General features: G+C 45.9%; 1 protein-coding gene across 2 annotated transcripts; it reads right to left on the bottom strand.

Moving 5' to 3' along the window:
• Positions 1 to 59: 59 nt before the first annotated feature.
• strn3 (striatin, calmodulin binding protein 3) lies at positions 60 to 14,583 on the bottom strand. Of its 2 annotated transcripts, XM_086151107.1 has the most exons (16): positions 14,209 to 14,583; positions 7,508 to 7,611; positions 7,099 to 7,172; positions 6,235 to 6,313; positions 5,990 to 6,151; positions 5,761 to 5,899; positions 5,464 to 5,599; positions 5,207 to 5,346; positions 4,945 to 5,123; positions 4,539 to 4,586; positions 4,276 to 4,397; positions 3,445 to 3,612; positions 3,199 to 3,339; positions 3,008 to 3,115; positions 2,459 to 2,545; positions 60 to 2,298 (listed from the first exon to the last, which is right to left on the bottom strand). In XM_086151107.1, the coding sequence occupies exons 1-16, from the start codon at positions 14,491 to 14,493 to the stop codon at positions 2,129 to 2,131; spliced, it is 2,142 nt and encodes a 713-aa protein (XP_086007233.1). In that variant the 5' UTR covers positions 14,494 to 14,583; the 3' UTR covers positions 60 to 2,128. The 2 variants fall into 2 exon arrangements, with proteins under 2 accessions (XP_086007233.1, XP_086007224.1); XM_086151098.1 differs by having other exon boundaries at positions 3,199 to 3,612.
• Positions 14,584 to 14,964: the final 381 nt, after the last annotated feature.

Genomic DNA, 14,964 nt, shown 5'->3' on the forward strand with positions numbered 1-14,964 from the left:
ATTTCTAATTGTATTTTGTTTTGGTCTTTTATTGTGGCAAAGAGAGGGGGAGCCAGACGTACAGTTACACCATTTAATAGTTATTATAGACATTTTATATACATTTCAACAGTTGTATCTGCTTTGTGGTACAATCTTTAAAATCTGCCGTTTCATTGTTGGAAGATCAAAAAAAAAAAATTACAAAACTCATCAAAACTCGCAAACTGATCAGAACTTTTTTTTTTCCTTTTTCGGAAGACTAGAAAAAATACTTTTATCATATTAATCATGCAGTACACAAACAAAAGTCCTTAGTTACACAGGAAGTGGCAGCACGGCTGAAAACAACCGGAAAGATGGCGACCAATCAGGAGCTCCGAATCCCTTGCATTACAAAAATAACCTTAAAAACAACCAACCAACCAAACAAAATCTGGTTGATTTAAACAAACCAGCGCAATTCGGGACATTGGGCTAATCACGCGGCAGATTCGCTCTGATTGGACCTTTTTCTTCCTGTGTGATTTTTTTTTCCCTAATAAGGAGAATTAAATCCTGCCAGTAAATATAGCGGACGGACGCTTGTCGGGCTGACAAGGGTCAGAGGTTGTGATGGTGAGGAGGGACTATGGTGATGTGGAGGAGGGGGCAGAGCCTCAAGAGAAGGGGGCATGTCCTATGACCAGCTGTCAAGATCAGGCTATAAAACTATAACAAAATTAATTATGAGCCAGTTATTTCAATTTTTCATTGAACGCCAGTTAGTTGTTTGTTTTTTTTTTTCAAATTTTTATGACCATTGTAAATTTAGAAAAATTCGAACTTTCTTTTAAAAGCCTTTACATCTTTTTGAGTTCATCTTTATAAATTTGGAGGATATTCAAGGACATTTTAAGTATTTTTGAAAAATGTGAAGTCATCAATTTAACAAAAGAAATAATTCGCATTCTGCTTTAGAAACTTCTCTGTCAGGCATTCATCCTCCTCCTCCTCCTTTTGTTGTGAAGGAGTCAGACTTCCTCTCTGGCTCGGGTGGGACAGGAATTGGGTGGGTGGGGTCTAAGACGAGGCCGGACGGGTGCGAGGCATCTCCACGCGTATAAAAAAGGATTATAAAAACTAGATTTATTTTACACAAACAAACAAACAGAAGCTCCCGTCGCTGGTTCCGTAACGCAGGGCTCTGATTGGCCCACCAGGGGCTGAGGATATCCAATCAGCTCCAAGCGGCAGCAGCAGAGGCGAAGTCTTCAGTCCCTCCAGGGTCCGACTCCGAAAGAAAAGGTCAGAAGGGGTTTGTTTTCCTGAAGCTTTGGTTCGGATTGATAGAGGTGACAGGTTTCTTCCCTGATTACTTAATTTTTTTTTCTTTTTTCAGGGAAAAATTTCAGCAGAAGAAAATAATCTGCTTACAAGCGGAGGCGTTAATTTCATGGAAACTGAAAGGACATGCTGTGAATTCAGAAAAATTCAAAAGGGGAGGATGAAACCTTTTTGTGTTGAATTTCTGGAGGTATTCCTCCAGAGAGGATGTGAGGCTGATGCACAGCTTGGATTGAAAAATTGAAAGGTAATGACCATCACGTTTCTATTAAAAGGAAAAATCCCCTCGATGTCGGCCGGCGGCTTAATGCCATGATGGACAGCAGCAGTGGACAATTGGCACGCGCCACCTCCGTCTGTGTTTCAAATGGGAAGTCCGAGTCCATCGTAGACAAATCTATTTTTCAAAGCGGTTTAAGATTTTCTCTTAACAAGTATTTCAAACACCTCAGATGTACTTTTAAGACCTGTTAATTTACTCTTACAGCATATCTCTCAGAGTATCAATGTACTTCTGGCTGCTGAGTCTTCAGACTCAAACAAGGACATTGGATTGCTGGGGATTTTCCCTTTAAGTCTAGTGTTGACAGAAAGGGGTGGGGCCACGTAGTGTCGTTTGGGTATCGGGGGGATGACATCACAGAGCCGGCAGGACGCTCCAACCTCCCCAAATGTCTTGTCTGTCCTCAGAGGGTCAGAGCGTGAGTGTCGCCGTGTGACGGGGTGTGTGTGGGCGTTCGTTTGTCACAGCAGCTTCGTTTGCCGCCAGTCTGTTCAGACCTGAAGAGACGTGAGGCTCAGTCCCTCTCCGCCCCAGTCCCACCTACACATAGACCCTGGCCAGGGCGTCAGCACCGGCGGAGGCGATGAAGGCCTTGGACGGGTGGAAAGCCACGTCGTAAATGGCCTCCTCGCTCTTCTTGCGGTGAGCAGTGATTTCCTGGACGCATGTCTTTGTGTCCAGATTCCACAGACGCAGAGAGCAGTCATGACCTGAGGGTGCATAGCATCACCGTCACTATGGTTGTATGTGTGCGTCTATTGTGAAGGTGTGTGAGTGCTCAGATGTGTTGGGGAATGCAGGGGAAGTGTTGGTACTCCCAAGCATTTTGAACTCGTGTTCATTTGTATGTGTGGGTGTGTTTGAACTTACTGCCGGACATCAGGTAGATTCCGTTCGGGTCGACTGCTAAACTGGTTACTGCGTCCAGGTGAGCCACCATAGCGTGGATCACTTTACCTGCACACGGAAACACACAAGCAAACAAACGTACATGACTTTAATAGCCATATTAGCCATATTCAAAGCATCAAATGTATAAAAATATGAAGTAGATAATTATAAGTTTTGATTTTCTGAAATTAATATTTTATTATTTTCTTATTACATTTTTATTTCCTTCTAAAGTTGAGAGCTATCTGAAAACTTTCTAGTAGCAGTACAGCCCTGTGCCTACCTGGAGCAGAAGATAGTTACATCACACTTCATGCAAAAAAAAAATTAAAACATCAAAAACAGTCAGTGAAAAGTAACATTTTCATTTGTTTTTCGAAGTTAAGAGCCTGTTCGCCTGTTTGCATGATAACTGTCCTCATTAAAACAAGAAATGAATTGCACACATGCGCGTGCACTCATGCATGCACGCATAGGCGGCTGGACGGACAAAGACACATGCACGGACGTACGTGCACAAACACACACCTGACTTGTTGTCGAAGAACTTAATGTGTCGGTCTTCGTGAGCGGTGATGGTGACTGGCAACGTCGGGTGACTCACCACCTTGTTGATGTGATTTGATCCTGGCAGGGCTGGAGAGGGCAAAGTTAGTCTGATACAGGACACCCATATAGCATAGGTGTGTGTGTGTTTGTGTGTGTGTGAGTCTCCTTACTGCCATCTCCTTGGCCCTTCAGCACCAGTGCATTCTGGGAAGTTTCTAAGTCATAGATCACCACATCACCGCTGTTGAAGGACGCCACCATGTGGGCGGGATCACAGCCATTGAAGTCCACTGATGTGGGGATGCCATGTTCTGAGAGAGTGCACGCAAACACACAGTGAGCAGTTATCCTGTCTGAGCCGTTGTTACTCTGGCATTGTGCAGGGGCATTTGGAGAGGGGGCTGTGGCTTGCTGACCTTGATTGACATTGAAAGTGCTGATGCAGGGCTGCTTCTCCTGTGGGTTCCACAGTTTGACGGTTCCGTCGGCAGAGCAGGACAGGAGGCGGTTTTTGATGCCGCTGTAAGCCAATCCCCACACGGCGTCCGTGTGCTCTGCCCATGAGCCTGCCAAGACGCTGGAGTCTGATTGGACAGGAGGGCGGAGGGCGTAAGGTCAGACTCATATCAAAGTGAAATCAATAGTACATGTGTGCTTTTAATCACACAGTTACGACATGATACCCATACTGTACTTGAAGTAAAATTGAAGCAAATAACACATTTGGGTACTTGTGCTTTACTACTATTGTCTGTTAAAGGTGACAATACTTTTTGAAAAAAATGAAGCAAACATTAATAATGTACAGTAAATCAATGTACTGTTTTTTCCACCTGTGTGATAAGTAGAGGAATGCCAAGTAAACAAACCTTGAAAATCCCTGAATTCTATTAGCAGCTTGATTTGACCCAGAGGGCAGCTTTAAGTAAACATCTGAACCTGGCGGTTCTAGTGTTAAACAGTATATTGAATACACAAGTTAGTCTTAGACAAACACTACATGTCCACACTGTGGTGAACCACTGTATTTGTACTGTGTCACAATGGCAACATAATCAGTAACGTAACTGTGCACACTGTACTGTATTGGTGGCAGGGAATACTGGGATTCAAGAGTGTGGTTTGTAATGCAATATGGCTGGGATGTTTTTGGATTACTGTATTTTTGATTGTTTCATTGCTTTATGTTGTACAGTAGTAGATGTGGAAACATTGTGTCGTAGTAGTAGTGAAGAAGCAGTGAGTACCGTAGGTGTCGTAGGGGTCCACGTTTGAACCTGGGATGTTCCACCACTGGACAGTGGCGTCGATACCGCCACTGAAACACTGCTCCCCACTGGAGGTCATCGCCAACGATAACACAGGACCCCTGCAACAGGAAACACTACCTTAACCTCACCTCTCTGGGGTTTTCAGAATAAAAGCATATCCCAAAAAAATAAGTAGAAAAACCAAAGGGAATTTAAATCAACGAAATGATGTGAGCGTTTGTGCGCGTGTGTATACGTACACGTGGGCTCTGAATGTGTAGATGGGCTCCACATCAAATGAGGCACTTCTGAAAAAGCAAAGTTCAGACTGTCATTAAACACATTGCGGTTCAGAGGCAGGATTTAAATGAATTGTTGACAGATGCTCATGAGACTTGGGATATTAGACCAACTCAACAACTTCCTGAATCTCAAACCCAGTGGCAATTCCGGAAAGGATGCTGATGCATTAATCGGCATGTTAACTAACCAAAACACATTGTCTACCAAACCTCAAGCTGGTCATTAAAAACTGATCAACAGAATGGAAGGAGATGAGGAGAAACAGGAAGCAATTGTGAAAGGACACTAGGAACCAGGAAGTGAGAGTGAAAGTAAACAGGATATTCAGTCTGAGGAAGTGGGTAGTAAGTGGCGGTGGCATACTTCTTGGCGGGGACGGTCTTGGTGAGATTCCACAGTTTGAGCGTGTGGTCCTCTGACACGGTGACCAGGCATGGGTCCACCGGGTGGAACGCCAGCGCTCGCACCCCATCGAAGTGGCTGCGCAGCGTGTACTTAGGGTTCCACGTCTTCCTGAACGAAGACTCCTTATTGGAGGGCAGCTGGAGGGGGGGAGGAGTCAGGCGGTCAGTGTGATGATGCAGACCGACACCTGGGGGCAGGTTAAGAGTGGTGGAGGGCTCACGTCGTAACTGTAGTCCGTTTCGTCATTGGTGACTGTGAGGTCGGCGAGATCGCCCAGCCCTAGCACGCTCTCCAGGACGTCGTCGGACCCCCCCAACAGGAAGGACTTCCCTCCGCCACTCGGGAAGGGCAGCGGCTCGGCTGGAGTGGAGACATGCCCTCATTCACATTTGATGCCATGAAGAGATTTCTTTACAAAAACAACTGTCTTCCAATTTGGCCCTTGGTCCCCTGAACAGTGGTGGCTGATCGGCTCACCCCACTCTGTGCCATCTCCGGAGCTCCGAGCCTCGCCGGCCCCCTCCCCATCCTCTGCTGTCACCAGGAAGTCAAACTCCTTCAGTGCCTCCTCGGTGTCAGGGTCATCTTCTGATGCCAGGCCCTCGTTCCCCACCTGGAGGAGAAGGACAGATGAAGAGGAGCATGCAGCCACAAGGACAGGGAACAGTGTGAAACGAAGAGATGAGTGTATGTCTGCCTTCGTCCTATGTACGATTGTGATTGAGTGCGTGTGTGTGAGTGCGTGTTAGTTCATATGTGCCTGCCTCTGAATACCTTGGTCTTGTGTTTCTTGGCTCTGTGGTGTTTGTCGGCGCTGATGTCATCCAACAGCTCTCCCTCCTCATCCTCATCTTCATCACTGTCCTCTGCGTTTTCCAGGAAGTTAAATGTCTCCAGAACATCACCAGGACTCCTGGACAGACACACACACACACACACATCCCCCCGGTGAGTTGTGTGTGTCCGCTGTGAAACCTCTGACCCTGCCTGTGCTCATGTTTACCTCTTGCTGTCCTTGCGGCGCTCTGTTCCGTTGATAAGGTGCTGCAGGTTCTTGTTCTCCATGGATCCGTTCTGCTCGGAGCCCGAGAGGCCCAGCAGGGAGCGAACCCTCTGGGTGCGCACGTCCAAGATTGTATCCGTGTAGCCCACCTCCTGAAGGTACCTGAACACACAGGGGTCGTAGTTTCGTGTCGCTGGCGGGGTATGAGTGTGTGTGGGGTCGCAGGACGCGTGTAGGCGTCTTACTGTCTGAGAAGCTGCCGTCCTTGTTTCCAGGTCAGCTGACTGTTGGCGGGAACGGCTGAGACATCAGAGTCTTTGGTGTCTGAACCATAAGAACACAAACACATCAGTCAGTCCACAACCTGTCTCCGGCCAGGAAGTCACATCAGACCTACTTCCTCTGACTGCTGCTGCTCGTGTGTTTTGACAGGGAGGCGTTTAAGCAAAGTTTACCATGGAAACACCTGTGCACACGCAACTAAGTCTCTATAGGATTTCACTGTGAAACAGTCGATGCCGAAGGGGGGAACCACTGGAGACTCCTGCAGGTCTTAAGCTCCACGTCACTCGCCATGGTTCTGGGGTTCTCACTGCTTTATCTCACCATGGAAATGGGACTTTTTTATAACTCTCATTGAGTGGGATCACCTTCATCCGAGAATCTTCCTCGATTCTGCCTGAGTCTAAGGGATATCAGCCCTACGAAGGGGGTCCATTAGCACCCCCAGAACAGACCACCTGCAGAGCACCAGAGAGGAGCCGGCTCCCCGTATAGCTCGTGGTGTCAGCAGGGTGAGAGAAGCCATCTTTGTTGATCTGCTACAACCATCGTTCAACAGAGGGGTGCTCAGAGGGGTGCTCTTCCACTATCTCTTTCTGCTGCATAAATCAGGTCCAGACAGATGAGCATCTGTATACTACCGGACCCTCAGCCAGGTGCCCCAACCTGCCTCTCTGACCCTGAGTTCTCGCATGTCCAGGGGTCACATGGTTCTTGAGGGTCACACCCTCTCCTTTGGGCTGACGGTCAGAGCTAAAGGGGACTCCGGGATGAAGGTGAACCCCATGTTGGCGAGGAACAGGGCCAGACAGAGGAAGGTCCTTCACCTGATTCAAAGCTTGGCATCTTCGTGTCTCCCTGGTTCAACTCCGTTCCATATTTTAACTTGTGATATTTCGCTCTGGGAAAGAAAACAGACAGAAACATCAGCCAGATTTTTCAACATGATGTTCTAACTGTGATACACACACACGCACGCACACCTTCGCTTTAGTGTTTTTTTTTTCAACAATCAATACTGAATCATTTGTAGATCCTAGGCAAAATTCTGGAAATATTCTAAACCTTTACAAGTCCTTTTTTTCTAACTTTGAGATGATTCAAATGTTTAGAGCCACAAATGGGATGATCCTGTGCTTGGTTCTATTGTTTTCCTCGTAAAAACCTGCAGCCAACATTTCCCAGGATGCACCCTGCCCCATCACAATTTAGTGAACAGAACCAGCATTTCCTTACCGTTCTTGCTTCAGAGCATATTCTAACATTTTTATTCTCCGCACAAGGTCGTTCTTCAGGTTCTCTTGGCCTTTCCTCTCACCCTGCAGGAACGCTATCCTGGCCTGGGCACACACACACATAAACATTATTAGTAAGTGGTCATCAATGACAGTGCACAGTGACGTCAGTCTGACGGGTACATCACATTGATCACTTTGTCTTTGAATACCGATAGATTACTGATCAAGATAATTGGTTGTTGACGGTCAAATCTGGAGTTGTTCAGAATTCCTTTTCAATTTCAATCTGCCAGACTAAGAGTTCAATCAAACTGATCAGACCAAAAAATGCTGGAAGCAGCAAACCAAATCAAAGTGTTAGCTGACTGTAGCCCTGAGTTGGTATGGGTGCCGCCAAAGGGGCACTCATCATCTGACTGCTGTTCCAGGTCTGAACCCTTTGGGCCAGCTGCAGGATAAAGCAGCTGAAAAAAAAAACAAAACAAAAAAATACCCAGGAGTCTATTCCTTCTTTGGTGTTGTTCTACTGCTCTAGCCCCCCAAAAAAAGGGCCAATTTACTTATGCACACCAAACCTGGAAACCAAGGTTCAGAGCTCAGGGGGTTTGCTGTTGTCTTGGATATGCCACCGCCAAGATGGCGGAGGCAGCACTGACCCTTATACGCGAGGAGGGTGACTGAAGTGGGACGAGTTATTTCGGGCATCCCAGTCAGAGAGGTTCACGTCCCATTTATCTTTCCTGCTCGACACACTTGGATTCTAAAAGTGCTCGAGGTAAAAGCTGTCATGGAAACAACGTTAACCCCGAGGCCCAGAGAGCAGCAGCATTAAGGTCAAGCAACGTTTTTCACGTGAAATTTAAAATAGATAAATTATGAATTGTTTTCGGAAAATTCAACGACTTCAGAATTAGAGCGTTAAATCCAAATGAAAAGATTTTAATAAAGGAAATGGAGGACAATATTATCTAAAAATTAACAAGAATCTGCTTTAAATCAAAATAGCCAAGATGATGCTTGAAGAATCAGCTGGACATTCATTAAACAGATGGGAAATTGGAGAGCTCTTATTTCAAATGACCACAATTGGGACAAAACACAGTATATGTTTAGCTTCCAGTGACTCGAATAATGAGGGTAAAGCATCCATTAGGGGCTAGCCTTCCCGTGCTGATGTGATTGGGCTGCAATCTCTGAACATGACATCCGGGTCACAGCGTCAACATGCTTTATTCACGTAGAAAATCCATCATCTTCGTCACTCCCCTTACCCCCTCGCTCCAGGTTACTGCTCGATCTCGATCAGCGCTGAACTGTTTGGGTCAACACGGCTGCCCGTCTCCGTAGTGATACGCTCCAGGGTGTTGGGGGTATTTAGAGCGGGGCCCGTTATATCGGCCAATACAGCCGAGGAGCAGATTAAGAGTCTGACCATTAGGGGAAGATGGCCAACGGCAGATATTAGCTGAAACCTTTTTCCTTGCTGGTTCTGGCGTTAGCTTGTCACATGTATTATGTAATGGCGTTTGATGATGACAACTCTCCCCTCCCCCCGGGTGCAAAGTTCGCAAACAGGAAAGTGTCTCGGAAACAAAAGCATCCTGGAGATGCATCCCGCCGTCTGATTCTGAAGCTTGGTTGGCATTCCAACATGCTAGTTGGAGGACTGTGGTGGGATTGTGTGACGTGTTTCCAAACCTACACAGAAACTGATTCGTAGCAACAAAGACAAGTCCCCAAACTACTCATCCTCATCTTCATCATACTGTCCACCTGTCAGTCTGAGCAGCTGCTGCTGAAACCCAACACTGATGACAGGCTGGAGCTATTTATACACACACACACACACACACACACACACACACACACACACACACACACACACACACACACACACACACACACACACACACACACACACACAGCGGGCGGGGGGATTCTGAGGAAACCCTGGGGTCACCGCATCCAACACTCTGTGTCACCATGACAACAGGAAACCACAACTTGTTGCGTCTCTGGGCGGTCCATGTCCCTGAGGACAGTCTCCTGGTTAACGGTTCCGGAACCTTAGATCCAAGGTGTGGTTACAGTGCATTAAGACTGGATCTGGCAGCCACAAACAGACTAAACTTACCAAAGGGCCCTGATCCGAAGATAAACAACTACTGCCGACTGCCACAGACCGGCCATACAGTCAAAGCAAGGGGTTATGTCATGGCAACTAATTGTGACACACTCATTCGTCAATCTCATTCATCACAAGAGCATTTATCACAGCATACAACTACAATGTTGTAAGAATGCCTTTGTGAAACACTTTTAACATATTACATAATAATATGCACCATGTCATAATGGACACATGGGTTGTTATAATCCATTAGGAATATCTACAGTACTATTGTCTTATGTGTGACTGATAGTCACTGCGTCAAATCACAACATGTACGTACTAAGGACTCTTGTTGTGTGTGTGTGTAGAGGCATTAATGCGTGAATGTATGAATGCTTGTACACACAGAAAACAGAACTGGAGGAGGATTCATCTATAAGTAGAACAGTGACGTCAGCGGGAGTCATTTACAGGAAACTGATGTAAGCATAACACGCACTGTGTTACTTTCCAGTCTTAATTATATATACCATACAAGCGACAATGTCTTCTGCTACAGTCACATCTTACTGACTTAGTCAGACATGCATGTTGGAGACGGAGCCGCATCACATGAATAACAATTTTTTTTTGTTTGTTTTAAAAATCGCAGGATGAACCCGCGGTGGCCAGGACTGGATATGTCAGTATCATTTACTGACAGAGAAGAGACGGTGAGGGGCCAGTAGGCGTCCTGCAAATACCAACATTCCTCTGTAAAACAAGGTGTGTTTGTGGATGCTGAGCTGCTGGGAAATGCCATGACCTGACAGATTGTATCAGGCATTATTGAGAAATGAAGGAGAGAAGATGTCAACGAGTGGCATGATCTTGGCATCTGTTGCCGTGTTTGAGACATGTTTCCTGATGCCATGAGTTCAAGGACTGCAAGAGAACTGGTAGTCCGGCAGTGGTTCTTGAAATAGACCCTAATTGGAGAAGCTTTGGGGGACTGTGGGTAAACTAGGTTCATGTTATTAATTAATGTTTAAGGTCTCTGCTTTTTGACCTTCTGGTCATGTGACTGATGACAAGTTCAGGCGCTGTCAGCATGGCTGTCTGTTTCAACAGAAAGGCAGCATCACTGATGACATAATCAAAAATAAACATTGGTAATCAGACCACTCAGTTTCCTTCATTATAATTTTTCATGTGGTTATCAACTCATTTGAGGTTAATTATCCCCCTCTCCAGCAATTTTCCGAGCAGTTTGTCCGGATTGGGCAGAATTAGCAAAGGAGAGTTTAATTTCCTGCTGCATCTTGTCATTGAATCTACCGGGCCAGGAAGTTTTTAAATTCCCCCACTTGAATCCAGGAGTGTATGAAACCTGCTGCATCAGACTGATCATGTTTCTATCAGAACACACATGCACGGACGCGCAAACACACACACACACAATGTGACCTAACGCTCTCCAAGGAGCATTTGATTCATGCAGGCCAGGTGCTTAGTGTGTGTGTGTGTGTGTGTGTGAAAAGTGAGCTCAGTGGCCCAGATATAACAGCTGACAGATCAGGATAAAAAGGCAGCCGTGTGTGTGTCACTGGGGCCATTCATCTCATGTACACGTACGTATGTACGCATGCGTGCGCGGGCACACACACACACGCGCTATCAATGAAAATATCAAACGGCGTCATTAAGTCTTTTCAGCATGTGAGAGTCAGAAGTCAAGTGTGCTTTCTGTGTGTGTGTGTGGTTATTTCAGGTTGCTCTACTTTTAGTATGGGGGGGACAATAGGCTCCGCCCCCTGAACTACAAACCATGTCTGTTCAGTGGGAAATCACAAGAAAATGACAAATTTCTGGAAGAAACTGAAAGACAAAAGTATATTTTCAAAACGGACAACAAGGTTTGGGAGGAAGAGAAGCAGCTCGTGCAGGATGAAGCACAGTGAACAAACTGCATTTGTAACTTTTTCCCTTTTTGAAATTTTCTACAGTGAATGTTTATAGTTTTTTTTTTTTTTTTTAAATAGTTAAGTCTTGTTTTCTATCTGCTCCCTTTATTCTGTTTCCTGTTCTGTTTCTCAATACACTTCAAACAAATGACCGTGATGATACTTGGCTTTATTGAAACTTATTTTCCTTTATTTATCCTTTTGAATAATTTTAAACTGGTTTCTATTTGGTTTCATGCTCTCTCCTTCCTCATTTCTTGGTTCATATTTGAAATGTTTTCTGGGTGTTTGCAGTCCCCTGTCTGCAGGAAACTACCTACCCTGCTGTGTCAAAATAAAAGCCCTAGGAGCTGAAGAGAGGAAGGTCAACTCTTCCCAATGGAAGGCACTCAGACTCACTGCTGTCAACAATATCTGATATCCTCATTGTCAGCTACAGCCTGAGAGTCCGCACATCCTGATTCAGATTGTTTCCTGACAAATTTCTAATTTTTTGGACCTTTTTTTTGTTATTTTCCAAATGTTTAATTATTTCAAGATCATGATTAATTTACTTCTGTTTTTTTTATTATTATTTAATTATTTTGACTTGAATTTTAACTCTTAATAATTTCTCACCCAGAGACAAACAGAAGGCGGCCCTGGTTGTGGCTGGTTCACAAAAAAACATACAAACAAGGTAAAAGCCAACCTGACAGTCACATGACCGGCTCTAAGGTCACTGACTGGATGGACTTTATTTTCACCAGGATTTCCCAGAAAATCAAAGAAAATAAGGTTAAGGTCCGTGGTGAAGACTGGGAAAAAAGGGATGTACTTTCATTTTTAAATCTTATTACAAACAACCAAAGCTCATTCTTTTTAAACTTTTAAGTGGAATGAATGAAACTGTGGTCTTACACTTCCGCCATCACGTTGACTTCCCTCTGCCCTGACAGCTCCCCTAGCATCTCACACACACACATTTAATCAATAACTATTGACTGATCAATAAACTTCTGACTGTTGTTGAAAGCTCAGATAAAAATCAGGGTGAATAAAAACTCGGGGGTCTACCCTCTTCTTGGTTCCACAGATGGAACAGTGATTTATCACCTCCACCAGACAAACAGCTGTGTTTAAACACCAAAGTGTGGAAAGATGGGCCACCACCCGAAACAATACTGGTCAAACGAGGGGAACCTACAAACATCAGTGGGACGTCAACACAAGTCAGATTGGAAGGGTTTTGCCAGAGACCAAAATCCTGGATCATCCAACTGGGATCATTTCCATCAGCCCACTGTTTCTCTATGAGACTCCCACGCATGCAGACAAACTAAAACTATACTTCCTGAACACAAAAGACCAGAAGAAAACAAAACTTGGCAAGATACTGTTTGAGACAGCTTCAAGACATTATCGTAAAAACAAAAAATACTGGGAAAAAAAACGCAAACATGGCCTAAAATCTACTAGACATAATTTGAACATAAATAACCTAAAAGTCTGAGAGTAATAACTTAAAAGAACCCGAGAGAATGGACAAAAAAAATTACAAAAGCTCTACAATCCGAGAGAAACTACTGATAAATACCAACAAACCTCTGAAGATGTGATAGAGAAATTACTGAAACAATTGCAGCAAACGAGAAATTCCCTAAATTCTATTATTACCCTCTCATAGGGGAAGTGGTGGGGCATTATAAAGTTACAAACATGTGAAAATCTAAATAACCGCCTGAGGATATCGCCAATAGTGCTACATTCTCTCAGTTCCTTTTTCCGTTATATTAGAATTTCAATATTGTGGATCTTTTCTCCGTAGGCTTCTCCCCGGGCGGTCGAACCCAGACGCCGGTCGGCCGCTGCAGCCTCCTTCGGCCCGGCTGTTATGTAGCAGCGCAGGCTAACAGCTCGGCTAAGTCTGGGGCCGGCGTAACCAGCGACTCGGCCCCGGACACGCATGATCCATCCATAGGCTGAACCCATGGATCACCCAGTGATAACAACAAACTCCTTCTCCTCAACGGGGAGCTCTTCTCGTACCCGCGGGGCGCCCACGCCGGGAAGAAGTCATGCTAACGGCTAAGCGGCTGCCAGAGCTGCGGGGCTAACGGTGACCCAGCGCGTTAGCCTAGCCTAACCCCCTCCCTCCCGGAGGGACACTGTCCATGTCTAGGGTTTAACATCTCAATCAACGGTCCGAATCTTAACTAGTTTTATAATGTTATACTATCTTATTTACACACTTAAAACTCGGCCGCCGGGAACAGTCCCCATGTCAGGACGTCCACTTGAACCCTGTCCCGTTTGTTGTTGTTCCCGGAACATCATTGAATCCTAGCCGCTACGACTGGCATTTCCATTGAAATCCACTTTCCATGTTTGATTACAAACTATATTCTAGATCCACACTGGTTTTTGTCCGAACCTGAGTCACACACTTAATTCCTCAGGGATAATTTGCATTGTTGTGATTTATGCTGAGTAGTAAGTAGGGCGACGACGCACATATTTGACATATTTATCATTTAACTTGGATTTTAGGAGCAACCCGGTATAAAAAGCCTTCGTTTTTGTAGAGTAATTATGGGAAGCGGCGGTCAGTGGGACGGTTTTCCGTCGGGGACGGACCGAGTGTCGGGTAGCTAGCAGGCTAACCTGGAGCTCGGCCCTCTCCACCTCCCAGTGCGCCCTCTCCATCTCGAAGCGGGCCCACTCGTGCTGGATGTAGTGCAGGATGCCGGGGATCGTGTATTGCTGCTGCGGTCGAGGCAGTTCGTCCGGCTGGTGCGGCACCATGACGCCCCCGCTCCCTCCGCCGCCTCCGATCGGCGGATGACCGCCGCTGTTGTTCCCCTGCTGCTGCTGCTGCTGCTGCTGCTGCTGAGGCGGCGGAGGCTGACGCGAGGCTCCGACGCCTCCTCCGCCGGGGTGCTCGTCCATTTTATTTATTTATTTATGTGTTTAAAAAAAAAAAAAAAAAAAAAAAGTAGCGCGTCCGGTTAAGGGTCCCCGTCCCCCCTCCCTCCCCCCGAGACCCCCGTGTCCGCTCCGGGTCGGTCGCGAGAACTCCGCCGCGGTGTGTGAGGCTGGCTTGCCCCGGGAGGACAGCGGTGAGTGCAGCTGATGGCGGACGCAGTGTTTGTGGTGGATCTAGCCGGCCGCCATTACTGCCCTCTCTCTCTCTCTATCTCTCTCTCTCTCTCTCTCTCGCTCTCTCTCTGGATCTGAGGATCGCAGAGGGAGAAACCTCCCGCGATGCATGATGGGATACACTGTCCATCAACACTGCGAGACGTTCACGACACTTGGGAAGTCATATCATATTTTGGGTTATAAAAAATCAGTACAATAAATAGGGAAATTTTGTTTTATTTTTCATAGAACATTATACTAAATATGAATCTGAGTTTT

This window comes from Fistularia commersonii, chromosome 1 (assembly GCF_037954325.1).
Source record: "Fistularia commersonii isolate RoL2024-O1a breed Wild chromosome 1, RoL_Fcom_v1.0, whole genome shotgun sequence".
NCBI classification, from domain to species: domain Eukaryota; kingdom Metazoa; phylum Chordata; class Actinopteri; order Syngnathiformes; family Fistulariidae; genus Fistularia; species Fistularia commersonii.

What these genes read in the sequence shown, in the direction of transcription:
- strn3 (XM_086151098.1), bottom strand. Translation starts at nt 14,493, where the DNA reads ATGGACGAGCACCCCGGCGGAGGAGGCGTCGGAGCCTCGCGTCAGCCT. An exon ending in CGGAGATGGCACAGAGTGGG is followed by an intron (nt 5,347 to 5,463) that starts GTGAGCCGATCA and finishes TCTCCACTCCAG; the next exon opens with CCGAGCCGCTGCCCTTCCCG. An exon ending in AAACGGACTACAGTTACGAC is followed by an intron (nt 5,124 to 5,206) that starts GTGAGCCCTCCA and finishes CCCCCCCTCCAG; the next exon opens with CTGCCCTCCAATAAGGAGTC.